Source organism: Acomys minous (assembly GCF_964271855.1).
Source record: "Acomys minous genome assembly, chromosome: 12".
Taxonomy (NCBI): Eukaryota; Metazoa; Chordata; class Mammalia; order Rodentia; family Muridae; genus Acomys; species Acomys minous.
The window spans coordinates 112,023,395-112,048,156 of NC_140493.1; the positions used below are offsets into that span (position 1 = coordinate 112,023,395).

Here is a 24,762-nt window from a genome sequence, read left to right on the forward strand (position 1 = left end):
GTCAAGGGTGGGCAGGTGGCTAGTCTGAGCCCTGGAGACCAGACTGGTGAACCTGGGCCCAAGGACTCCCCCTGGGCCGTGGGGCTGACTGGTGTCTTGGCAGCTGCTGGCCAAGCCTCTCCGCTTTCACAATACTGTGGCGGAGCTTCGTCCAAGAACATTATTTGGTTTGGGAAATTAAGCTAATTGGGTTTCTCCTGGGCCACCCCCTTCCCTCTCCCCTTCCCCTTGTTTCTAATTAGAGGAAATTGACACGGAATTTACATGACTGAGGACAGTTTTACAAGTTGCAAACGTTTTCTTTTGTTTCCCTGCCTGGTGTGCGCTCCCTTAGCTTAGGCCTTGCCTGCTGCCCACCCACCCAACTGGGGGAGGCAGGGCAGCCCCGAGGGTCAGCCAGGGGTTGGGTGGACTCCAGGTACGCTGGCAGAGAGTACGTGTCTCCAGGGCTTACTGAGGACAACCTAGAGCTGACCCTACCTGGGCAGGAAGGGTTTGCCCCAATCCAGGGCCCCAGCTGGACAGCTCGTCCTTAAACCACAGAGGGAGTCCTCAGGACCCACCCTGCCCAGCCTGGGCGCCAGGGCTGGGACACAAGCAGGTATAGTTGTATCTTACCACAGACCGTTTCCCCTTCCCCTCTCTCCCAGTCCTGTTAGCCTGAGATAGTGAGGTAAGATGCTGCAGTCTGCGTGGGGGCGGGGGGGGGGGGGGCTCCTGAGAGCGTCCTACGGATGTGTCCCCTGCCCCTTCCTGTCTTCAGACACCCTGGACTCACTCTTACTCAGGCAGTCACAGCACTGGGAGAGCGACAGATAGAAGCTACAGGCGTCAAGGCCCCCTGTGCTGCTAGGCACTTGACTAACTGGAGCTCTAGGCTGCACATGGTCACTGGAGCTCTGTAGAGCAGGCTACACCCACCTCCACCTTGACAGTCTCTGAGGGTGGCACTGAGCTGGCTAAGGAAGCACCTGGCCAGGGCTCTGCAACGCCAGGCTCCTAGGGCCCAGACGGAGGAGGGGCAACCGGGAAGGCCGGAGTTTAGGAAGGGGGGAGCTTCAGTTTGGAAAGATGGTGCTGTTCTGGCTGCGGATGGTGGTGATGTGGTCCGTGCGCTCCATGCCCCTAGCCGAGCACTCCGAGATGGCTGTCTTACGCTGTGTATGTGTCCCTGCTTTGAAAAACATCTTTTAGATTGAAATGTCATGTTGTGTACATGAGCGAGTGCTTTGCCTGCGTGTGTGTACCTGCACCAGGTGTGCACCGGGTGCCCACAAAGGTCAGAAGGCGTTAGCTCCCCTGAGGTTCTGCGCAGGAACCCAGCAGCGAGGCTGAGCCTTCTCTGCAGCTCCACTCGTAACAAAACAGAACCGCTGGGTCCTGGGTCCTGACCTCGGCGCTTTTGGCTTCCAGATAACTTCTACCTGCGTAACCTGGCCCCGCAGCCTGCCATCCTGCCTGCCAACCACAACTTCCCTGCGGTGCCGAGGGCCACACCCACTCACCCCATCGGCTCCTGCAGCCGGGACCGCGGCGAGGCCGCCCCCCTGCAGAAGGGTCCCAAGGAGTTTGACCGTTTCCTCATGGGTAAAGAGCTGGGCAAAGAGAAAGCCAGCAAGGTGGCAGAGGGCAGGGAACGGCCAGCGGCAGAGGAGGACGGCGGCAAAGAACGCCAGAAGCTGGTGCCGCCCATGCCCCCCGACGGGCCTTGCAAGGAGGCTGGCCCTGCGCTCCGGGGGGCCTGCGAGGGTCGCCCCAAACACCTCACCTCCTGCCTGCTCAACACCAAGATACTCAACGGCGACATGGCCAAGGCCTCGCTGGCCAGCTGTGCAGGGGGCATGCTGGGCCGGCCCAGCACAGGGGTAGCGGCACCTGGGCGCTGTGCCAAGGAGGTGGCAGGCCCTGTGGAGCCTGGGCCGGCCTTCAGCGAGTGCCTGGAGAGGCGGCAGATGCTGCATCACGCTGTGTCCTACACCGTACCCTCTGGCTTGCCTACCGGGCCACCCCCGCCCCTCAGCACAGGCCCTGCAGGCTCTTTCCCCTGCCTGCAGCTGCACGCAGGTCCAGACGGCCTCTGCCCCCTGCAGGACAAAGTCCCCCGGGACCTAAAGGCCAGTGGGCCCACCTTTGTGCCTTCTGTGGGACACCTGGCTGACAAGAGCCGCCCTTTCCAAGTAGCGGAGGCCTGTGCCGTGGCAGGGGACGGCAAGGAACGGCACCTGGACGGGGCCATGGCCCCCGACCACGGCGTACCCTATGGCGTCTCCTATGCCCACCTAAAGGCCGAGGGCAAGGGCGAGCGGCGGCCTGGGGGCTTCGAGGCAGCCCTCCACCCTCGGCTGAAAGGCCTGGAGTATCTGAGTGCAGGCCCTGACGCTCCCTTCCAAGGACTTCCCAAAGGCAGCCTGGACAAGAGTGGCTACTTCGAGTTGCCTGCTGCTGCTGCCCAGGACTGTGCCCGGCCCAATCACCAAGACCATCTGGGTGGGAAGGCCACCCAGGTCTGCTGCACTTTAGACAAAGTGGCCAGCAAAGAGGCCCCTACTGGCCTTCCAGGGGCCCAGAAGGTGGCCCGGATCCGGCATCAGCAGCACTTGGTGGCTCCTGAGATAGAAGCAGGGGGCAGCGGGGTTGAGAGTAAACGCAAGACGGTAGACCTGGCATCGCTGGGTTACAATGGGCCCCATATGCCTCCATGGGGTGTTCAGACAGGCCACAGCGCGTCCATGGCCATGAGCGAGGAACGGAAGGGTGGTGCCTATCTCGACCCCTTTGGAGGTGGCCTACAGCAGGCAGCTCTCCTGTCCCAGGAGCTGCCCACTCCACCAGATGAGGTGTCGGCCATGAAGAACCTCCTCAAGTACAGCCACCGAGCCCTGGTTGTGGGCCAGAAGGCTCCATTGGTGGGCCTGGGTGGCCTCAAAGCCAGCTGCGTCCAGCAGGAAGCCAAGTTCCCAGCCACGAAGGGCCCAGGCCCGGTGGAAAGACCCGACTGTGCCCGCAGCCAGGAGCATGAGGCCTCACACGGAGACGGGGAGGTACGGCAGCCGCCTGTGGGCATCGCGGTGGCCCTGGCCCGGCAGAAGGACACCGTCAGCCGACCTGATACCACCTACGGTACCAACAGCGGGCGGCAGGGCAGGGCCACCCACACCTTCAAAGGTAAGGCATTCGTGGTCGGGAAGCAAGGTGGATGGACGGTCCCGCCTCTGCCCCTAGAAGAGCTTCCAAAGTCGTCCCCCCATCCCCTGCTGCCAGGGGACCCTGCCTCAGTGCATCAGCCCCCAACTCAAGGCTTGCTTCAGCCAGTGGCTCTCTGGATATGACAGTCAGGTTTTCCTGCCACCTTTGCTCTGCAGCCGCCGCAGGACCTCGCACTACCCATGCACTGGACCTGGAGAGTGAGGAAGACAGGACGCGGATGTGCGATGACCGCCTGGGGCTGCCTGGCCGCGAACTGCTGTTACAGTAAGAGCTGAGCAGAGTCCCCTTGTTGAGAGCCTGAGGTTGGCCTCAGGGAGGGAGGGGAGGGGAGGGGAGGGGAGGGGAGGGGGGAGGGGGTGGGACCCCCCCACCTGACTCTGGTGATCTTGCAGAGACAACAAAGACCTCGTGGAATTTGCCCGGATCCACCCTTCAAGCAGCTGCCCTGGAGACCTACCCCCCCACCTCATGATGCAAGGCAGCCAGCTGAGCGGGGACCCGGCCCCCCACCCCCACCCTGCCCACCCCCACTGGCTGCCCCGCACCCGAAGTCCCTCCTTATGGATGGGGGGACATTCCTATGGTCAGTGCTCCGAGAGCTGAGTGGGGTTGGGGGGCTGGCTTAGGGTCGCAGGTCACCCTCTCCTGGCTGCGCCACCCAGGAGCGGGAAGCCTGGATTACATGGGCTCTCTGGCCTGAACTCTACTACACTTTTGCTCCTCAGGCCTGGGACACCCTGCCCTGCACCAGAACCTACCCCCTGGCTTCCCAGCATCCGTGCCCGGCTCCATGCCCTCAGTGTTCCCCCTCCCCCAGGATGCACCCACGCAGCTGGTCATCTTGCCCTCAGAACCCGCACCCCACGCTACCCCTCACACACTCGGTAAGGACCCTCTCCAGGCTGGCTGTTTGCATGTGGGGCTGTTAGCAGTTCATCTGAGGAGGGCAGCATCTTGGTGGGGGGTGGGGGGAAGGTAGTCACGTGGCTGGCCAGGATCTAGGAGAGAACTGTGAGGCGCCTGGGTTGTCTCTCCGGAGACACAGGAACGGGAGACGGGCTGGGGAGAGTTGAGGGGAGGTTGACTGGTGTGTAAGGGGGAAACTGCCCCTGGTGGGCTCTTCATGTCTGCCTGGAAACTGATAGTCCTCTGGCCCTGCCTGCAGCTGAAGTCATGGACCAGGCCTCACTGTGGCCCCCCATGTATGGGGCCCGGGGTCCTGCCTCACACATGCAGCACCCCGGCCAGCTCCCTGTGTACGCTCGGTCCCAGCTGCTACGGCAGCAAGAGGTGCATGCACTGCAGCAGCAGCAGCAGCAGCAACAACAGCAGCAGCAGCAGCAGCAGCAGCGGACCACCCAGGCTCTGGAGCTACAGCGGGCTGCCCAGTTCCAGGTACCATGACCCAGCAGCCACCCCAACCTGAGATCCAAGACTGTTCTCTCCAGGTCCCATGCAGATGGCCCCAGGACACCCCTGCATGTCTCTCACCAAGCAGTGGGCCGCAGGGATACCAAGGGCGTGGCCATCTGAGCATCTTCCCCACCCAACAGCGCAAGCCTGAGGATCGCCACGCGGAGCTGGAAGAACCTGCCCAGGAGAAGGCCCCAAAGTCCACCCACAAGCCAGTTGCCTTAACCCCCATGGCCAAGGGCGCCCCCTCATCTGCCACGGCAGGCCTGGTCAAGCTGTCACCCTGCTGCCACTCACCCACCCTGAAGGCCCCTGCTAGCTGTCCCACACCACCACCTCGTCCCAGCGCCCCCTGCACTTTATCCATCTGCCCTACAGGCAGCCCAGGGCCTGGCTCTAAGGTGCCTAGCACCAAGGACAAGAGTGGGGAGGGCCAGCGGGCTGGAACTGACCTTACCACGCTGGAACCAGGTAAGGGAGTGAGCCTTTTTGGTCTGGCAGGTTCTACCTACCCCTGCTGGGTGGATGAGTCCCCTCCCCAACACCCTCCCACCCACCTCACGCCCCACAACTTCTGCCCAGGCATCCCTGTACTTAGGCCATGAAGTTCTTTTCCATCTCTCTTGACAATCCTCGTGTGGTCCACGAGTTGCTGTTATGGCCCGTCTATAGGCCCCTCTTTATTCTGGGTAGATGGGGCAAAAAAAAAAAAAAAGAACCAGACCCCTCCCCCGACACACACACACACAACTGGCTGGCGAGGGGCCCTGTGAATGTGGCATGCTTGGCCCAGCACAGACTCAAGACCTGTCCCCAGCCAGTGATCGCAGATTTTAACAAAGCTGAGAGAGGGCAGCATCACCACAAGGGGCCAGAGGAGCTATCCGCGAGGAACGGTGCTTGCACTGGGGTGTTGTGCCCGCTGCCGCCACCCACCGGCTTTCCAACAGCCAATGATTTTTCTGTGAATCAGGCTGAGCAGTTTGGAAATCCATCTGATGAGTGTAAAGCCTGTCCCAGTTCCACAGTAAGGAGACAGAGCCAGAGGAGGTTTTGTGTTGGAGCTTTTTTTTTTTTTTTTTAAATTAATGGGGCATAATGCCTCTGACATGCTGCCAGCTTGTTCTAGTTCAGGGAAAACCCCAATTCAAGCACTATACTTGGGGGAAAAAATCACTCTTTTTCAGACAGCTACACCAGAGGCACCCCTGAGGATCCTGTGGGTCCCTGGTTGGAGGTGGTGCCGGTTCTGAAGCCTGGCCTCTTGCTGCCCCCTTAGAACAGCAGGGCCCCATCCCCGTGTCTCCTCCTAGGCCTGAGCCTCCATCTTGTAAGGGGGGCCGCGCTCCCAGCTGACTGCTCGCTTGTGCCCCCTTCTTTCACAGGCCTGCCTCCAAGACTGAACCCCACTGATGGCGTGGACTTCACCCTCCCTTCAGATGTGCACCCCTCTGACCTCCCGGAACCCAAAACTATGCAAACCACTACCCCAGGGACTCGGCCTGAGCCCACAAGGACGTTCCTACCTGGGGAGCCACCCCCCTGCGGCCCCGGGAGCTTAGAGGAAGAGCCTGAGCTCTCCGGGGCCAGGGAGGCCACCCAGGACCTCGCCATCACGCCCCACGCTGCTGAGCAGGGACTCCCACCAGGAAAGGCGGAGGACCCCAGCCCGCTGGAGGGGTTACAAGCACTGAGATTTGGAGACCTTCTCGAGGGAGGGGGCACTGAGGCTGCTGGCCAGACTAATTCTACTCAGGGAGGGATGCAGAATGAGAGGACTGTGGATCAGGGGGTACCACAGCCGCCTTTGGGGGCTACCCCTCAAGCACTGGAACAGGTATCAGGGAGCCCGGTTGCCCTGGACAAGGACGAAGGTTCACAGAGGGTCTCTGACGCGGCCCCGCTACAGGAAGAAGAAACCCGGCTGGAGGAGAGTGGGGGGGACTCAGAGGTGGACTGGGGCGCCCCCAACCTCAGCCACCCATTCAAAGCGCTGCCGGGCTTGGATGCCTTGGTTGCTGCCACCGTGGACCTAGGGGACCTGCCTGACATCAGCCTACCAGATCCTCAGAGCCCAGGAGCCTCTGTGCCGCTCAGCACGGCCCCTCTGCCCCATAGCTCAGGGATTCATGGGATCGCCCTGCTGAGTGAGCTGGCTGACCTGGAGATACAGCGGCAGAAGAGCGAGCTGGCCACGCGAGGTGAGCCCCCAGCCACACGCCCTTCCCTGTGACCTGGGAGCTAGGCCCTCGGGGTCAGACAGCCTTTGGCCTGGCGCAGGGAGGAGACTCGCCCCCACGGGCCTGCCTTCAGGTGCGGTCGTGCCAGCTTCCACTGTATTCACTTGAGCCCAGAAGAGCCAACTGGTCCAGGGCAGGACCTGGGCAGGTTCAAGCCATAGGGCAGCAATTCCATTTCAAGTAGGAGATGCTGAGGCCAAAAGCAGAGGTTTAGGTGAGGGCCCGGTGGCAGGAAAGTGGGGGACTGTCCACGGCTTTGTCAGACTGGGCTCCCTGAACCCCCCAAACCTCAGGACAGACCTCATAAACCCCCACCAGCCACCTAAAGGCCCGAAGTGCAGTAGGATGAGTCCTGGGGCCCAGGCAGGCTCTGCCCAGCGGGAAGACCCCACAGAGCTCCCCAGCTGCCGCTCTTTACTGCCAGGGAAACATTACCATCCCTGTGGCCGCAGAGGAAGCACCTCACTGAGGAGCGCCCTAGCCAGCCACGGTGCGGCAGGGTGTTCGCAGCAAGAACTAACCAAGTCTCTGGCCTCAGCCTGGCTCCCTGATGCATAATGCTCCCGAGGCCCTTGTCCTCAGCTGTGGCAGCCTAGCCTGGGGAAAGGGGATGGTCAGTGCCTGGAAGTCCAGGCCCTGGAGGGACTCCTGCTGGGCTCTGTGGAGGGAAGAGACCCCGGAGGAGCCACGGCTAGATGATCCCTGCTGAGGCTTCACTTGAGTAATGGGACGCCTCAGGTCAAGGCCAAGCTGCAGGGCCTCCCATGTAAAGGTTGTGCAATAGCATGATGGGGCTCGTGGGGTGCCAATCAGATCCCCAGCACTATGTGTGCATGTGCCACGCCGCCTTATGACCCCTGGCAAGACTGGAGCCCGTCCATTGAGTGAACCCTTGCGGGGTGGGGCCACATTGGGTAACCTAGTGTGGGTGTTGTAGCCGCCAAGTTGTGCTGTGGCTGTGGTCACAGGCTGTGATCCCAAGATGTAGAGTGCAAGTGACTGCCCAGCTGTGCCCACTGGGCCCGCTCCCCGGCCCTGCAGTGGTTGATGCTAATCACTGCTGGGACAGTAGCCGTGCAAAGTCTAGCTGCGGTGTCTGAAGTCAGCCAGCTCAGCTTCTTCCACCAGACAATCTAGGGACAAATGGGGCAAAGTAGGTTCTGAGCCAGGCTGCTGGCACCAGGAGACCCTCGGGTGGCCCAGGCCTGGCGGAGCCATCTGTGCAAAGTGCCGGCCTCAAGGGCACCCGGAGCCAAGGGCTCACGCCTGACCTGAGCTTGCGCATGGGCCTTCCCTGTTGGTGGTGACCTGAGCTTGCGCATGGGCCTTCCCTGTTGGTGGTGAAGAGTCTGCCCTCTTGCAACCCTCTCATTCTCTGATTGCCAGGGGCCTAAGCCTGTCTCTGTAGGCCAGGGAAAAAAAATTCTGCCCAAAGGTTTGAGCGTTTGCCAGCTGCCCCGCCAGGTACCTCACGGCACCGCCTTTGAGAAGACTATTCCTTGACCTTCCGGTCTTGCCCGCGCTGGGCATCCCACTTGAAGTGCTTGGGGTGGGTATTCACCCATCACTTTGTGGGGCACCTTGTGCTGGGCTGCACTGTTTTTCCCTCCTGACAGGATGCAGGCGTTTTTGGTAGAGCCTCCAGGGCAGGCTGTGGTTGCTTCTCTCCAGGGCGCCTGTTGTCTGTCATTGGTCATGTGCATTCTGTCTGGTGTAGGTGCTTCACAGCCCCTCTCGCCTGCCCCTCAGTAGTTTGAAACCTTGGTGCAGACGCTGTGGAAGGCTCTTCCTCTCTGCCCACCGTGCATTGATATCCTGAGCTTGCTGACCTTCCTGGATATGGGGTCTTTCCCACCACAGCGGTCCACCGCTGTCACCGTTTTGATGACCAGCTTGCTTGGGTTTGGATGGCAGAGCCCTGGGTGCTTCCCACACGCCCCCGGCACTCTCGGAGCACTTTGTAGAGTTGCCCTGCAGCCCTCCAGCCCCAGCGAAGCCTGATTCCCTTCCAGTGGACAATGGTGTCATGTGACCAGGGCAATGATGGGGTGCCCGTTGCCACAGGGTTGGCTGGTGGGGTGTTGCTGTCCCGGCATTTCTCAGAGGATGCCATGACTTCCACTCAGACCCCACTGCTCTCCTTTGACCCTTCTTAGATGTCCTTGTGGGATCAACTTAACCGTCCCTAGTCCACCATGGTGTCTCAGCCTCTTCCCTGAACCCGTGCTACCCTCTGCTGGCCTGCGCTTTGACCCAGTGTTGATCCAACCCTTGCTGTCCCGCCCAGGGTTTCCTCATGGTTGGCTATCCCTGCTGCCTAGACGCTGCTCCACATGCTGGCGGGAGGCTGGGTGGATAGAGGGTATAAACCAGCTCTAGAGCTCAGCTCAGCTGCGCGGGCCTAGGACTGGGCAGCACTGGGCTGCCTATTTGTGTGCTTGGTTCACAGAGGAAGCCGCAGCATCCTCGCCCTGCTCCATCCCTAGTGTCTGAAAGAGCGGGTGCACACTTGGAGGCTTCTAGAACCGTACCAGGCCCGCGTGACCCACTTGTCCTGCACTAGGCGGGGGGGGGGGGGGGGGGGGGGGGCAAGGGGTCTCGGGGTCTCATCTCCTGGCAGCAGGCAGGCCATTTCCTATGGTTTGACTAAACCTTTGATTCCCGCATCCCGAGGCTGGGACTGTGCTGGGCAGGGGACCCACTGCAGAAGCCTCCTGGAGGGGCGGTGAATGACCCATACCTCTCCCTCCAGCAGAGGACGAGGATGTGCTGGCCTTCAACCTGCAGCACCTGGCCACCCTGGCCACAGCCTGGTCCCTAGTGGAGGCTGCCAGCTTGGACAGCTCAGTCACCTCACTGCAGGCCCCAGCTGCTGATCCAGACAGAGGCCCCAGGCTCACCCCTAGGATGCAGATCCTGCAGCGCAAGGACACTTGGGCCCCTAAAACCAAGCCTGTAAGTGACGACGCTGCCACACACTGCCCGGTGCCATGACACAGATGGGAAGACCCCTCTGTGAGGGCTGGGCTGCCTCCCAGCACGCCACCCTGGGGCGTGGTTACAGCGCGCTCAGACTCCTGAACTCTCGCACACAGGTATGTCCCCTGAAGGCCGCCATTGAGCGGCTGGACACGCAGGAAGTGGAGGTGCGCATGCAGCTGGCGGAGCTGCAGAGGCGTTATAAGGAGAAGCAGCGGGAGCTGGCGCGCCTGCAGCGCAGACATGACCACGAGTACGTCGAGAGGGCGGGCGGGCGCCTGGGCGCACGGGAACCCTTGATCCCTGCTAGCTCAGCATATACAGGGAGGCACAGCGGGGCAGCGGCTGGGCCCCGTTTGCCACCGTGTGGGCTGGACCCGCCTGGAGACTGGAATCCGAGGCAGCAGGCTGAGGGGTGAAGTCTGAGAGGAGAAAGCAGGCATTCAGCAGAGGGCAGCATAGAGAGAGGCCTGCTCACAAGGTGGAGGGGCAGTGGCGGCTGAAGCAGCTGTGAGCGTGGCTGGGGAGGACTAGAACCACTGCTCCGTTGCACTGGGGCGGTCAGTGGGAGCCTCCAGGCCAACGTGTACAAGGAGGAGAGTGCTGCCCACTCAGAGCTGCCGATCCCGGGGCAGCAGGAGCCTAGTTGAGCCTTGCCTTCAGCCTGCCGACCATCACACTCTGATTTACCGTTGCCCACCCCCCTGCAGGCTGATACCCTCCTGTAGGCCTGGGGTTGGAGTATTACAAAGTTTCTTTCTTCTTTTTCTTTTAAGATTTGTTTATTTATTATGTATACAGTGCACATCAGATCATATTATAGATGGTTGTGAGCCACCGTGTGGTTGTTGGGAATTGAACTCAGGACCTCTGGAAGAGCAGTTGGTGCTCTTAACCACTGGGCCATCTCTCCAACCCGTTCAGAAGTTTCTTAACGTGCACTCTGTGGCCCCCAGGAGAGAGGAGAGCTCACGGAGTCCTGCACGTCGGGGGCCTGGCCGGCCGAGGAAGCGCAAACACTCAAGCTCACTGCCTGCTCTGCGTCCCGGGGGCCAGCTTGCCAGAACTGACAGCAAGAAAGCCAAGTGAGCCTGGAGTATGAGGACAGGGGTGTATGGCACAGGCCTGGACACCACGGGTCGGGGGGTGTTCACTATGGGGACAAGGGTGTATGGCACAGGCCTGGACACCATGGGTGGGGGAGGGGTTCACAGCTCTTCTCTGGCTCCCCGCATACAATGTCTGAAGGCCTACCGTGTCCCCCCCCCCACCAAAACCCGAGGCCTTGACAGATGTCCAGCAGCAGATAGAGCCCTGCTAGGGACTGGCACCGTGCAGTACAGACATCCTCTCTGCACGCACGGCCGTCAGCGTCAGTGCCCCCTCCTGGAAGCCACGGTCTAGGCTTGGCTGCGCTAACTCTGGGATCCTGGCCGTGGCCAAGGCTGTGGCATCACCCCACCAGAGCCACCGGCCAGCCCTGGCCCCTTGCGTGCGAGGCGGCGTTGCGTAAAAGGCTCTTTATCTGCACTGTATAAAGTCGTTGGTCACGCTGCGCTGCTGCTCACGGCTGCCGCGCGATGTTATTATCCATTACCCGCCCGGCGCAGTCGTTGGCACACTCCCGGGCCGGGTATAATTGTCCTTCTCGGCTACAAATTGCCTCTCCCGGCAGGCCCATTTGCATAAATCCTCCGAGCTCCTCCAAACAGGATTGGCGCGCAGGCATGTGCACTGCATCAATCCTGATGATTTGGTAATAATAGTTAAATCGGCACTAAATGGTTCCTTCAATTAAGACAGAGGCAAAAAATTAATCTCAGGGCTTTATGTCACAAAACATTAGCAAATGCAGAGAAGGTTATGGGGCGGGGGAATCTGTGTGGGCTGCAGGCACTGGAGAGGGCTCACCATATGGCTGGGGGCCTCACGGAGATGTCCTGTCACCCTACCCAGGTGTTGCCCCGCAGGGAGCTCCAGGGGGTTCTTTTGAGAGCCAGTCTGAAGCCTTTGGGCTACTGAGCAGGATAGAGTTACTGGAAGTTGGGGTTCATTGGAGGGAGGGCATTGGAGAACCTGCTGGATGGCACCCTCTTTGGCTCTGGCCACATGGCCCATCCTGGCCTTTGTACTAAATCCCAGCAAGTAAGCTTAACTTCGCAGCCAGGTTCACCTATGACCCAGAGAAGCCAACAGTCTGAGAACAGGGACGGAGCCGCAGCCAGGGTCCTCTCTTTCCAAAGAGTGGGGCTCCTGTCCATAACTCTCAGGCAGTGTTCAGGAACGCAGTGGGGACAGTAGGCCTTGGGCCTCAGGGCTGGGCCTCCTCCATGCCGGAAGTGGGAGGCCAGGCAAGGTGGCAGGAAGCTGGGGTCAAGGAGGCTCTCAGAGCTGCAGGGGCTTCCGGCCTGGCCTTCCCAGCCTTCAGAGGTCCAGCCTCCTTGTTGGACAGGAAGGTGGCGCACGGTGTCCGGCCGTGTGAGGTCAGGGCCGGGCCAGGCCCTCAGTCCCCATCTGCCACTCACTTTCATGAGCAGCCAGTTTTCCTTCTGTGCTCTGTTGACTAAGGGGTTGACAGGTGGGAGGCCAAAACCCAGCCCCTGGCCAACCGGGCAAACAGGCAGTGATGGTTTCCTCATGGGGAGGGGGTACCAGGAAGGAAATGAAGTCACACACTGAGCACACTGGGATGTGTGGGAGACACGTCTGCCCACATGGCATGAGGGCAGAGTAGGATATGGGGGATCCGGCATGGTCCCTCACTGTTTCCTCTGTAGCTGCTTGGCCACATTGACCCCTGACCTGACTAACTACCAGCCTAGAGGAGGTAGCTCACACTAGACGAGATGGGAAGGGGCCCAAGGGCCTGCAGGGGCTGGTGGCGGTCAGCAGGCAGAAGGGACTACCAGGAGGCTCAGTACTGGCCAGGCACCCCCAGGAAAATTAACCCAGCTCCCCTGGTCCCATCTGGAAAATGGACACTGGGGTGCAGGACTCCTTCACGGGACCCTGAATCAAGGGCCTGCCCCACCCCGTCCTTGCCCCCAAGCCCTCTGAGGTCCAGGAGGAGCCTGCCTTTCTCTGCCCATCTGTGTCCTGATATCCCCCCTTCTCACACCACCCTTTCTTCAGAGACAAGGCCTGACCAGCTATTTCTGGCTGGCCTCTGACAGTTTCCTGCTCCAGCCCCCCAAGCGCTGCGGCTGCAGGTGTGACCCACAACTTGGACAGAGAGATCTCAAGGGCCACACCCAGATTTGAGTGATCTCCACCCCTGCACCTGACAGGAGCCTAGGTTGCTTTCCCATATTCCAGGGGAAGAGTGAGGGCACAACCCCAGCTCACAAATCCTGGGATACATCCCAGGGACCCGGGTCCCTCTGCCTGGGCCTTGGGTCACTGGCTTATGATCAGATACCCCAAGGGTATCCCATCCCAGCAGGGAGGAAGGATTAGTGTGGAAGAGAAAGATGCCCTGCTTCTAGCCTCTCTCCAAGGACCACCGGGAGCAGAAGAGACTAGCCAGGAGGCTCAGTACTGGTCAGACACCCCACCCGCCACCCAGGGCCTGCTCTTAGCATGTGAGACAGAAGGCTCTGGCCTGCACATGGGCTGCTCCTCAGGACACACCACAGGGACTGTACAAGAGATGCTGATGCCCAGGCCCTGCTGCTGTGCTCACCTGTACCCACCACTGCCTCCTCCCTCCCCCCACCCCCCCCAGGGCTGTTCGTGCCAGCCTAAGTCTGCTGTGTGCTGAGCTACGAGGTGACGGGCCCACGAGGAAGCGAAGCAAACTAGAAAAGAATGCCTACCCGGGCCTGCAGACGGCATCCTCGGTGAGTGTCCGCCCCTCCACCCTCACCCCAGGCGGACACCATACGCGGGATGTTGGCAGTGGGTACCAGGTGGTGAGCCCGGGTAAAGAGCTTCTGATACCTTGGTTAAAGGAGGTGATGGCACAAACACGCGGGCATAGTAACCAGGGGCTGCTGTGTCTGGCACGCACTGGCAGCAGATTTCCCCATGTGGCTTGTCACTGGTCCCCTGATGCACCGTGTGTGTGTGTGTGTGTGTGTGTGTGTGTGTGTGTTTGCATGTGTTGCGTGGGTGTGCATGCGTGTGCACTCCAATAGAAGTAAAGTGCGCATAGCACATAGTGTGCTGAGGATGGAAACAGCCAGAGTGCCTGGTTTGAACGCCATGTCTGCAGTGCCGGCTGGAATCCTGGGTCCTTCTACTTTTCTCATTCTCCAAGGCCCTAGACCTACTGTTACCTAGTGTGTCCCCTTCCACACCGTAGGTGTTTTTATTTTTGCTGGCTTGCTTGGTTTGGGCATGCTTTGGCGTTGGTGGTTTCACTCTCCATGCTCCCTTGCTCTGTAGGTCAGGCTGCCCTTGAACTTGCAGCCAGGCATGGGCGGGGTGCTGGCTGGTGGTTCTGCCTAGGGACCCCTTGTTTATCTCTGCATTTCACAAAAGCGAACAGCATAAGCCCGTGATACAAGGACCCTTCTGGTTCTTGCCCCCATACCCCGTTCTACCATCCGAAGTGGAACTCGCTGTGTGTGTGCGCGTGCGTGCGTGTGCGGGCCCGGTGTTTGCTCCAGCAGGCAGCTCTAAGTCCAAGGCCAGATGTCCTCAGGTCCCTTTTCAGGGGAAGTCCCCAGGGGTGCTGTTTTCTGGTCCCCACAATGACAGAGGAAACCCAAAGGCCAGGAGCTGGGCCTGGGGCCATGCCTGAAGGTGATGCTCTCACCTCCCGTTCGCAGGGGAAGGTGCGGTGCAGGAAGAGCAGTGGCCAGGCCGAGCTGTCATCCTCAGTGGCCCACAAGGTGGCCCAGCTGAAGCCGAAGGTCAAGAGCAAGGGGCTGCCCGCTGGCCTCGGAGGCGCCTTCCAGCACAAAGAGGCTGCCCCAGGTGGGCGCATCCGGAAGAAGCTCTCTAGAGCCAGGAGTGTCAAAGTGTCAGGGGCAGCCCACCATCCACACCCAGGTGGGGATGGTGGAGGGGAGATGCCCAAATCCCAAGCCCAGCCAGCAGTGGCTGTGGCACAGGAGGCAGGCAAGTTGGCGGTGTGAGTGGCCGGAGCCTGGGCCGTGGTCATGGGCGCTGAAGGAGGGGTACACGCGGGTTGTGGCTGCCAGCAGACCCAGGTGAAGTTTGTGAGATGGAAAGATGCAAGGACAACTTCTTGTTTCGAAAAGGCAGGAAGGAGCCTTTGTCCCAGGCTCAGTAGATCCCCTCTCAGGGCAGAGAGACGCCCTGGACACACCCTCCCACCCCCGCCTGTAGCATCCGGCCCAGTCGGTGGGGTGTCTCTTCCTTCCCCAGCAGACGTGTCCAGAAACAGCCTGGAAAAATAGATGCTTCCTCCCTCCCAGTCCCTTCTCTAAGGTCAGAGGCTAAGAGAGAACAAAAGGGCAGGACCGCTTTGGGGCCGGAAGCAGGGGGCCAGCTGGCCCAGAGGATACAGAGCGAGGGAGGGACTCCCCAGGGGAAAGCTCAGCTCTGCAAGGCAAGAGAAAGAAAATCCTGCCCCCTTCCCCTGCCAAACACTCTTAGGCTAGGGGTCAGCACCCCAGTTCCTGCCCCCACCCTGAGCAGCCCAGCGGAGGACACTATCTTCACTGGCCATACTCCCTAGGCCCACTCCAAACAGCCAGGTTCAACGCCGGTCACCAAATCCTCTCTACTGTCCCCCCAGGCAGCGGCTATGACAGTGAGGACTGCCAGGCACTCCTGGGGACAGAGGTGGCTCCTAGGGAGCCTGGGCTGGTGCTACACCCGGGGGCTGGTGTGGCCGTGCTGGGACCCTCACCTTCCTCCGTGGTCAAGATGGAAGCCAACCAGAAGGCCAAGAAGAAGAAGGAGAGACAGGGGTTGCTAGGTAACCAAGAAACCAGAGCAGACTAGGAACAAGGCCCTGTCTTACCAGGGTCCCAGTGACGACCACTTCTATTTCTCCCACAGGGGCCTGCCGCCTGTCCAGCCCTGAGGGCGAGGTTAAGATCAAGAGACGGACAGTAAAAAGCAAAGTGGGCCCCAAGCTGGAGCGGGCACCAGGACGGCGGCCCCCGGGTGCACCAGGCAAGAAGAAAACCAAGGGCAAGGCGAAAAGTGGCCTTCGTGCAGAGCCTGGAGCCACCAGCAGGGATGCCCTTTTCGGCCCCACCCGGGCCTTTGCCTGCAGAGAAGGGGGCAGCAAGCTTGCCAGTGAGCGCCTCAAGCGGGCCACACGCAAGAGCGCCATGTTGCAGCCAGTCCTGAGGGTAGGCTAGCGGGGTCAAATGGGTGGGTGACACAGCCTCCCCTCCCTGAGCCCCGAGTCACAGCCCATGCTGACAAGGGAAGCCATTCTGGTCCTCACTGCTGTCTTCTGCCCTCCCTTCTTGACCAGCGGAAGAATGGGGCCCTGTCCATCGCCCTGTCGGCCCGCAATGCCAAGGCCATCCTGGGGAAGAGCAGGAAGCTGGTGAAGAGAGAGGCTGTCAGCAAGCAGGTAGCGGCCCTCACAGGCCGGGGGGGGGGGGGGGGGCCAGCGGGGGGCCCAGCCCCTTCCAGCCCCCCCCCCAACCTGACCCCTGTGGCCCACCCAGGGCCAGGGCCGAGCCGTGAGCCGCCTGCTGGAGAGCTTCACTGTGGAGGATGACTTCGAGTTTGACGATGACAGCAGCTTCTCGGAGGAGGAAGAGGAAGAAGAGGAAGCCAGCGCCCAGCTGAGCGCAGAGCAGAGCGCCGCCCTGGGTAAGCAGCACCCAGGAGGAGATTGCCAGCTGCTGGGGAGGGAAAGGTGGGCGGACGCGGCCGGGTGGGGGCCCAGCACTGATGTCCTCCCCCGCAGCACGTTCCTGCACCATCCACAAGGAAGACCTGCAGGACGGACTGCCTGTGCTGATCCCGAAGGAGGACAGTCTGCTGTACGCGGGCAGCGTCAGGACCCTGCAGCCCCCCGACATGTGAGCCCGGCCCCCGGGGTGGGAGGGTTGCATGCTGGCTGTGCCCGTGAGACTCCCGCAGGAGGCTCACATGGCCGCTTACGATGCCCTCAGCTACAGCATCGTCATTGAGGGCGAGAGAGGCAACCGCCAGCACATCTATTCACTGGAGCAGCTGCTGCAGGAGGCGGTAAGGACGGCCCCACCCCGGGGCAGGAAGCCTGGTAGCCTGTCCCACCACCGGGAGGACCTTGGCCTGGCCCTACAGTGATCCCTGCGGCCAGACTGTCCTGTTTTCACAGACTACTGCTCTGCCGCTCCCCACAGGTTCTGGACGTCCGGCCACAGTCTAGTCGGTACCTTCCACCCGGTACCCGGGTCTGCGCCTACTGGAGTCCAAAGTCTCGGTGCCTATATCCAGGCAATGTGGTTCGAGGTAAGCATGCCCAAGGCCGGGACTAAGGCTGAGGTCCCTCTGTGGCCTTTAGAGCTCCAGAGAGGAGCCTCTCCTGCCCACAGCCCAGCTTTCCTTGCCCCGAGTGAGACAGGAAGGTCGGTTCACCAGCAGCCATGAGAAAGTGAGACGTTGACGGATGGGGCACTCCCGTGGCCAGCTAATCAGAGCAGGCCCAGCAGGAAAAGGACCCAGACACCAGGCCGTGGTGGCGCACGCCTTTAATCCCAGTACTCGAGAGGCAGAGGCCTCCTGGTCTACAAAGTGAGTCCAGGACAGCCAAGGCTACACAGAGAAACCCTGTGTTGAAAAAGAAAAGGACCCAGCACCCCAGGGCCCGGGTCTCCAAATCTAGCACCTGTGCATCACAGCACACCTACCAGGGCAAAAACGGGTAGGGCCCTCGGGGTGGGAAGAAAGCCTAAGGAGAGGCCAGATGGGCATTCCTGAGAGGAAGTGTGGACAGGTGCCTTTGCCTCAGTGTGTGGGGCCAGTGGCTGGAACACCAACCAGGCAGCCCAGGGGAGTGAGTGCCAGTGTAGCCAGGTTGCAGAACCGTCCATCCTGCCCTGGCTTCTGGAGAGCCGGGCTGGCCGCGCACTCAGGGCACACGCCCCATTGCAGGTGCTTCTAGCGATGAAGAGGAAGACCTGGACTCAGTGGTGGTGGAGTTTGATGACGGAGACACAGGCCACATAGCTGTCTCTAACATCAGGCTGCTGCCTCCGGACTTCAAGATCCAGTGTGAGCACCCGGGGGGAACATCTATGTAGGTGGGGTTCTCCCTCATGTAGCGGCTCCCTGAAGCCCCTCCTACCTGCTGGGCCTCACAAAACCTGGAAATGTCCCGCATGTTCTACAAAGGATGGTAGTCACCCACCTCCAGGCCCGTGGTAAGCCCCTCTTTCCACTCCACAGGCACAGAGCCCTCTCCGGCCCTGTTGGTGTCCAGCAGCAGCCGGAGAACCAAAAAAGCACCCAACGAGGCCCCCCCACCCAGCGAAGCTCCCCCTCCTGGCCTGCCCACTAAAGTGCAGGATGGCCCTGAAACTTCCAAGACCCCTGGGAAGAAACCTGTCAGCAAAGACAAAGCTGGTATTTGCAGGGCTGTTGAGAACTGGGCAGGGAGGGGCTGTGGGGGGTGCGGTCACTGGGAGGCGCATGGGGCCTGGTGGGGTCAGGGAGGGATTAGTGGAGTCAGCTAGGTGGGTCCGGCAGGTACAGCTGACTCTACCTGGCTTCCCCCCTCCCCCAGGCAAAGTCGACCTCCTAACCTCAGGTGCCAAGTCCCCCACGGGTGCCTCAGACCACTTCCTAGGCCGCAGGGGCAGCCCCTTGCTGAGCTGGTCAGCTGTGGCTCAGACCAAGCGGAAAGCAGTGGCAGCGGCAGCGGCGGCGGCTGGCAAAGGGCCAGGGGTGCTGCAGGACCTCTTCCAGTTCAACGGGAGCACCAAGAAGTTGCGGGCCCGGGAGACCCTGTTTCCCATGCACAGCATGGCGGCCCCGGTGTTTGGGAACAGCTTCCGAGCTGACTCCTTCAGCAGCCTGGCCAACTCCTACATGCCCTTCGCTGGAGGGGCCGGGGCAGGCCTGCCCGGGGGAGCCCACAAGCTGCTTCGGGCCAAGAAGGCTGAGCGGGCTGAGGCTGAAAAGGCTGGGCGGCGGCGGGCAGGCGGCGAGTACCTGGTTAAGCTGGACCATGAGGGTGTGACCTCTCCCAAGAACAAAAACTGCAAGGCTCTGCTTATGAGCGACAAGGACTTTGGACCGAAGTTGGGGCGTCCTCTGGCCAGCCCCAGTTATGCACACCCAGCCCTCCTGGGCAAGGACAAGAAGGGGCGGGCGCCTGTGCATCCGCTACCCATGGGGCTGGCCCTGCGCAAGTACCCGCTGCCCTGCGACAGCGACTGCCCCAGCTCGTACTCGGACGAGGATGATGATGGGCCGGGGCTGCCCACCGGTGTGCCCTCCCGGTTCCTCACGCGCCTATCCATGTCGTCCTCCTCCTCTGGCTCGTCCACGTCCTCTTCCTCAGGCTCCATGTCAACTTCCAGCCTCTGTTCCTCAGACAATGAAGACTCCTCTTACAGCTCGGACGATGAGGACCCTGCCCTGTTGCTGCAGACCTGTCTCACACGGCCTGTGCCGGCACTCCTGGCCCCACCCGAAGCCCTGCGCTCCAAGGGGAGCAGCCCCCACGCCCACACTCACGCCCAGCGCTGCTTCCTGTCCAGGGCCGGGGTGGCTGGTGCAGGTGCCGGTGCTGGCCCCAGTGGTGGGAGATCCAAGTTCAAGCGCAAGGAGACCCTGAGCTTCTCCAAAGCCAAAGAGCTTTCCCGGAGGCAACGGCTACCCTCCGTGGAAAACCGGCCAAAGATCTCAGCCTTCCTGCCTGCCCGGCAGCTCTGGAAGTGGTCTGGAAACCCCACACAGGTAAGCGCCCTGTCTCCCCGATGCAGAGATCGTCGTGTCTCCAGAGAAACGGGCTTGCTTTTGCTCCCTCGGCCCCCACACGCCTTCTGTGAGTTCTCCTCCTTTTCACTTCCAAACGAACCATTCCTGGGCTAGAGATGGCTCAGAGGCCAAGAGCACGTGTTTCATGCACACGTACACATATTTTTTGTTGTTTGCTTGGTTTTTGCAACTTCTCTGGCTCTTCTGAAATTTGCTCTGTACACCAGGCTGGCCTCAAACTCGGAGATCCACCCGCCTCTGCCTCCCAAGTGCTGTTTTGTTTTAAATCTCAAACTACTTGGAAACCTCCAGGCAACAACAAAAGGCCACCAGTGGTCTCATGAGACCAGCACTGCAATTGCACGTATAGCCGTTGCCTTGCCTGGGTGGTCACACAGATGACCGACACCCACCGTGAGCTTATGCTGTGTTTGCTTTGTGTGCTGCCATGCTAGCTGGCGATGCCACCTGGGGAGCCTGCCTGGTGATGGCTCTGTGGTGGACCTGTGCTTGTTATTCGTGATAGGGTTTCTCTGTGTAGCCCTGGCTGTCCTAGAACTCACTCTGTAGACCAGGCTGGCCTGGGACTCACAGAGATCTATCTGCCTCTGCCTCCTTAGTACTGGAATTTAAGGTGTGCGTACCACCTTGCTCAGTTGTCTGTGGGTTTTTTTGTTTTTTTGTTTTTTATATATCCTTATAAACCAAACTGCAGAGAGCATCTCATACATGTGTCTGGCCTCAGATCCTGTGTGCCTTTGGGCTCTGTACAGTCTTTCTGTCATGACAAGTATGCAGAAAAAATCCAAGTGTAGCCTACCCCATAGGAAAGCTATTGTGGTGGCCTCTTTCCATCCACCGTGTCCCCATTTTGTGCCTTCCCAAGCATACAGAGACGCACCACCTGTCCCTCTGCGTGCTGTCTCCCTGGCTACCACCTTTTCTTAAGCCTCCTGGGTCCCTCCTCATCCCTCTGTCTCTGCTGGTCTGCCCTTCAGAGGCGAGGCGTGAAGGGGAAGGCCAGGAAACTATTCTACAAGGCCATCGTCCGAGGCAAGGAGACGCTGCGCATCGGGGACTGTGCAGTCTTCCTGTCAGCCGGACGACCCAACCTGCCCTATATTGGCCGCATCGAGAGCTTGTGGGAGTCATGGGGCAGCAATATGGTGGTGAAGGTCAAATGGTTCTACCACCCAGAGGAGACCAAGCTGGGGAAGCGGCAGAGTGACGGGAAGGTGAGGTGTGGGCAGTGCAGGTGAGGTGGTGTGGGTAGGTGAGGTAGTGGGGGCAGGTGAGGTAGTGGGGGCAGGTGCGGGTGAGGTGGCGTGGGCAGGTACAGTAAGGTAGTGGGGGCAGGTGCAAGTAAGGTAGTATGGGCAGGTGCAGATGTGGGCAGGTGCAGGTGAGGTGGGGGTAGGTGCAGGTGAGGTGGTGTGGGCAGGTGCAGGTGAGGTGTGGGCAGTGCAGGTGAGGTGGTGTGGGCAGGTGCAGGTGAGGTGTGGGCAGTGCAGGTGAGGTAGTGTGGGCAGGTGCGGGTAAGGTAGTGGGGGCAGGTGCAGGTGAGGTGTGGGCAGGGGCAGGTGAGGTGTGGGCAGGTGCAGGTGAGGTGGTGAGGGCAGGTGAGGTATGGGCAGGTGAGGTGGGGGCAGGTGCAGGTGAGGTGGTGAGGGCAGGTGCAGGTGAGGTGGGGGCAGGGGCAGGTGAGGTGTGGGCAGGTGCAGGTGGGGGCAGGGGCAGGTGAGGTGTGGGCAGGTGCAGGTGAGGTGGGGGCAGGTGCAGGTGAGGTGGTGAGGGCAGGTGAGGTGTGGGCAGGTGCAGGTGAGGTGTGGGCAGGGGCAGGTGAGGTGGTGTGGGCATGTGCAGGTGCAGGTGTGGGCAGGGGCAGGTGAGGTGTGGGCAGGTGCAGGTGAGGTGGTGTGGGCAGGTGCAGGTGTGGGCAGGGGCAGGTGAGGTGTGGGCAGGTGCAGGTGAGGTGGTGTGGGCAGGTGCAGGTGTGGGCAGGGGCAGGTGAGGTGTGGGCAGGTGCAGGTGAGGTGGTGTGGGCAGGTGCAGGTGTGGGCAGGGGCAGGTGAGGTGTGGGCAGGTGCAGGTGTGGGCAGGTGCAGGTGAGGTGGTGAGGGCAGGTGAGGTATGGGCAGGGGCAGGTGTGGGCAGGGGCAGGTGAGGTGGTGTGGGCAGGTGCAGGTGTGGGCAGGGGCAGGTGAGGTGGGGGCCTTTAGGAAGATGGGGTGTGTGTCTCAGCAGACAGCATCACCTTGTCCTGATAACCCTTCCCAAGCACAAGCTCTTCCCCAGGGGCGGGGGTGTGCTGCCTAAAGCCCGCGCCAACTCTGTGCCCTCACCCGGCAGAACGCACTGTACCAGTCCTGCCATGAGGACGAGAACGACGTGCAGACCATCTCCCACAAGTGCCAGGTGGTAGGGCGGGAGCAGTACGAGCAGTTGATGCGCGGCCGCAGGTACCAGGACCAGCAGGACCTCTATTACTTGGCGGGCACCTATGATCCCACCACTGGGCGCCTGGTGACAGCTGACGGAGTGCCCATCCTGTGCTGAGCCGCCTCTGCCTCTGCCCACCCCCGCCCATGGTTGCAGCCAAGAGGTCAGCTAGCCGGGAGCTGGTCTGAGCAAACACGCAACCCCACGGCGGCGGCGGGATCAAGCTTCTGGGAGTTCTCTGCAGAGGGCTGGAGCCTGTCCTAGCTGCTCCAGAGGGGAGGGCTGGCCCTGCAGCTCTCGAGAGATTAGAATCCAAGCCATATTTCCCTAGTACCTCCGACTGTCTCCCGCCAGGGAAAGCAGAAATCAGGTGTGTTGTCTATTTATTTCTTTATGTAAATATTGTATTTCTGTGGGGAAGTTTTATGGGGGGAAAGTGGAAAAGGATTTTTCCCACCTATGTGACAAGAGTGTGTGTGTGTGTGCGCGTGTGTGCGCGTGCGTGCGTGCGTGTGTGTGTGTGTGTGTGTGTGTGTGTGTGTGTGAAGGGTTTTGTCCTGGGGTTTTCTTTGGAAATGCACTGTTCTCAGCCTAGTTGAATTCCAACAGGGGCGTCTGTGACTGCAGAGGCTGCTGGAAGGGGGCGAGGCCAAAAGGCCTTGGGGATGGTCACACGACCCAGTCATACCCACCCTCCAGTCTCTTGGGGGCCAACTGTATGAAGGAAATGACACTCCGGTTCGTTTCCTCTCAATACATCCAGTACACAAAAGTATTGGGGTGGGAGCAGTGATGGTGGTCCCCTGGAAGGACAGGGTGTCCAACCACAGGGTGAAAACCAGGATCAGCCTGCCCCACTCTCCAGCCCAGGAGTATGGCAGCAGCCGTATATACTTACCTCTGTTTAAAACAAAACAAACGAACAAATAATTTTGAAGCATCAATAAGAAAAATGGGTGTTTGGACTTTCTTTCCTGAGCATCCCAACTTACTTCTGGTTTCCGTTTCTGTGGCCAGTTTGTCGCAGGGAGAGAAGGCTGGCCTCACTCAAGCAGGGTGTAGTCGGCCCCCAGCCCCTCTGTATCCCCGCTGGTCCTCAGCCCCATCCGTCCGTCCGTATCCTCCAGGGTGACAGCTGCCTCCTCCCGAGAGCAGCAGGGCTCCCACATTGGTGCAGCTGGCCCAGGTCTCTATCTGGGCCAGAATTTGGGGCCCACCTGGGGCTGGCCCACAGTTCCGCATGAGTACCTCCTCCTCATCACTAAGATGCCCCTTTCCCCACCAGACACTTCCCTGGGGGCCCCCACCACCTCTGGCTAACCTCAGGTGTGGGTGCGAACAAGGCTGGGCCAGAGGTGCTAGTGTCAGAACAGTGGAAACGCAGGTGCTGCTCACCCACGGGGGAGAGGCCCACCTGGCCCCCCTTCTTTCAATCCAGACCTTTGCCCCCCACCCCATCACCACCACCCAGTCAAGCAGTTTCTGGATCTTTTTTATAGCAGAGCAGATGGCATGGCAGGCTCATGCATGGAATATACAAGGGTCCCGTCTGGCCTCTGGTACCCACATCCTGGCCCCAAGTACCAGGAAAGCCCAGTGCCCTCACTTCTCCCATGGTGGAAAGACCCATGGACCAAAGGCCTTTGTCCTCAAAAGCGCCTTGTGCTGCACACACTCCGCAGTGTCCCGCCAGGCCAAGGCTTCCTAGGAAGCACGGATATTGATGGGCACCCAGCCCTCCCTGGGACCCCTCAGCCTCTCTTGCTTTGCTCAGGCCCGCCCACCAGGAGTCTGCCCTGGTCCCAGGGACTCCATTTCTCTCACTAGTTGCTCAAAGGGTCACTCTTGGTGGCCCACAGGATAGCCAAGGGTACCCCACTCCTGGCGGTCCCACCACCCTGAGGCTTTCTGTTCTCCACACGAGTGCAATATTTCATTCCTGGTGGTCATTGAAAGAGACGACCACCACGGTCCTGCTCACAGCTAGGGAGTCAGAAAGATGGTGCGTGAAGGACGGAGAGCCAGGGCCGCCTCCAGGAAGGCTGCTCGGAGCCCCGGGCCCAGGAGCGAGCAGGACGGCTGTTCCGTAGCTGCCTTCCGGATGTTTCTTTCTCCCTCTGCTGAGGTGCCCTCTTTACCTGTCTTTATCTCTACCCCCTCCCTTTCCTTTCCTTCTGTGTGTACACGCAAATGGCGTGACCCTCCTCCCCGACTGTGGCAACCGTGATAAAAGCACGATCCTTGTAAATGTGTAAACTAAGAGGCTGGTTGGATTTTTTTTTTCAATGTAAACACTAAATACAAAACAAAAGACACAAAGGTTTTATGAACAGCAAACTCTATGTAAAGGCATTTTAGTATTAAATTTTTTATTGATAACTTGCTTAAGAATAAATATATGAACTATTGTACAGGTGCTCGGTGGTCCAGACTGTGACTATACCTGCCTCCTGCATGTGTGTCACATGGCCACTCCTGCCCGGGCGGAGAGAAGGCGGAGCGGTTAAAACGGGGTTGGGTGGCTTTAGGCTTAGACACCCACCCTGCCCCACCCCAGTCACAGGCTTAGACACCCACCCTGCCCCACCCCAGTCACAGGCTTAGACACCCACCCTGCCCCACCCCAGTCATAAGCCCG

General features: G+C 60.4%; 1 protein-coding gene across 7 annotated transcripts in view; it reads left to right on the plus strand.

Moving 5' to 3' along the window:
- The window catches only part of BAHCC1 (BAH domain and coiled-coil containing 1), a 62,282-nt gene extending 37,742 nt beyond the window's left edge, over positions 1 to 24,540 (plus strand). For 4 of the 7 annotated variants that reach the window (XM_084748168.1, XM_084748170.1, XM_084748167.1 and 1 more), the window contains 24 exons: positions 1,414 to 3,165; positions 3,363 to 3,471; positions 3,600 to 3,790; positions 3,933 to 4,091; positions 4,373 to 4,602; positions 4,761 to 5,091; positions 6,006 to 6,821; positions 9,613 to 9,815; positions 9,956 to 10,092; positions 10,796 to 10,924; positions 13,564 to 13,678; positions 14,612 to 14,907; positions 15,551 to 15,729; positions 15,813 to 16,111; positions 16,240 to 16,341; positions 16,439 to 16,586; positions 16,684 to 16,798; positions 16,892 to 16,967; positions 17,105 to 17,213; positions 17,856 to 17,975; positions 18,150 to 18,326; positions 18,487 to 19,664; positions 20,684 to 20,920; positions 22,035 to 24,540. In XM_084748168.1, the coding sequence (XP_084604294.1) occupies positions 1,414 to 3,165; positions 3,363 to 3,471; positions 3,600 to 3,790; positions 3,933 to 4,091; positions 4,373 to 4,602; positions 4,761 to 5,091; positions 6,006 to 6,821; positions 9,613 to 9,815; positions 9,956 to 10,092; positions 10,796 to 10,924; positions 13,564 to 13,678; positions 14,612 to 14,907; positions 15,551 to 15,729; positions 15,813 to 16,111; positions 16,240 to 16,341; positions 16,439 to 16,586; positions 16,684 to 16,798; positions 16,892 to 16,967; positions 17,105 to 17,213; positions 17,856 to 17,975; positions 18,150 to 18,326; positions 18,487 to 19,664; positions 20,684 to 20,920; positions 22,035 to 22,241 (7,415 nt within the window). In that variant the 3' untranslated portion in view covers positions 22,242 to 24,540. Of the gene's footprint in view, positions 1 to 1,413; positions 3,166 to 3,362; positions 3,472 to 3,599; positions 3,791 to 3,932; positions 4,092 to 4,372; positions 4,603 to 4,760; positions 5,092 to 6,005; positions 6,822 to 9,612; positions 9,816 to 9,955; positions 10,093 to 10,795; positions 10,925 to 13,563; positions 13,679 to 14,611; positions 14,908 to 15,546; positions 15,730 to 15,812; positions 16,112 to 16,239; positions 16,342 to 16,438; positions 16,587 to 16,683; positions 16,799 to 16,891; positions 16,968 to 17,104; positions 17,214 to 17,855; positions 17,976 to 18,149; positions 18,327 to 18,486; positions 19,665 to 20,683; positions 20,921 to 22,034 lie in introns of all 7 variants that reach the window. The other 3 variants (XM_084748172.1, XM_084748173.1, XM_084748171.1) reach the window with 3 other exon arrangements.
- Positions 24,541 to 24,762: the final 222 nt, after the last annotated feature.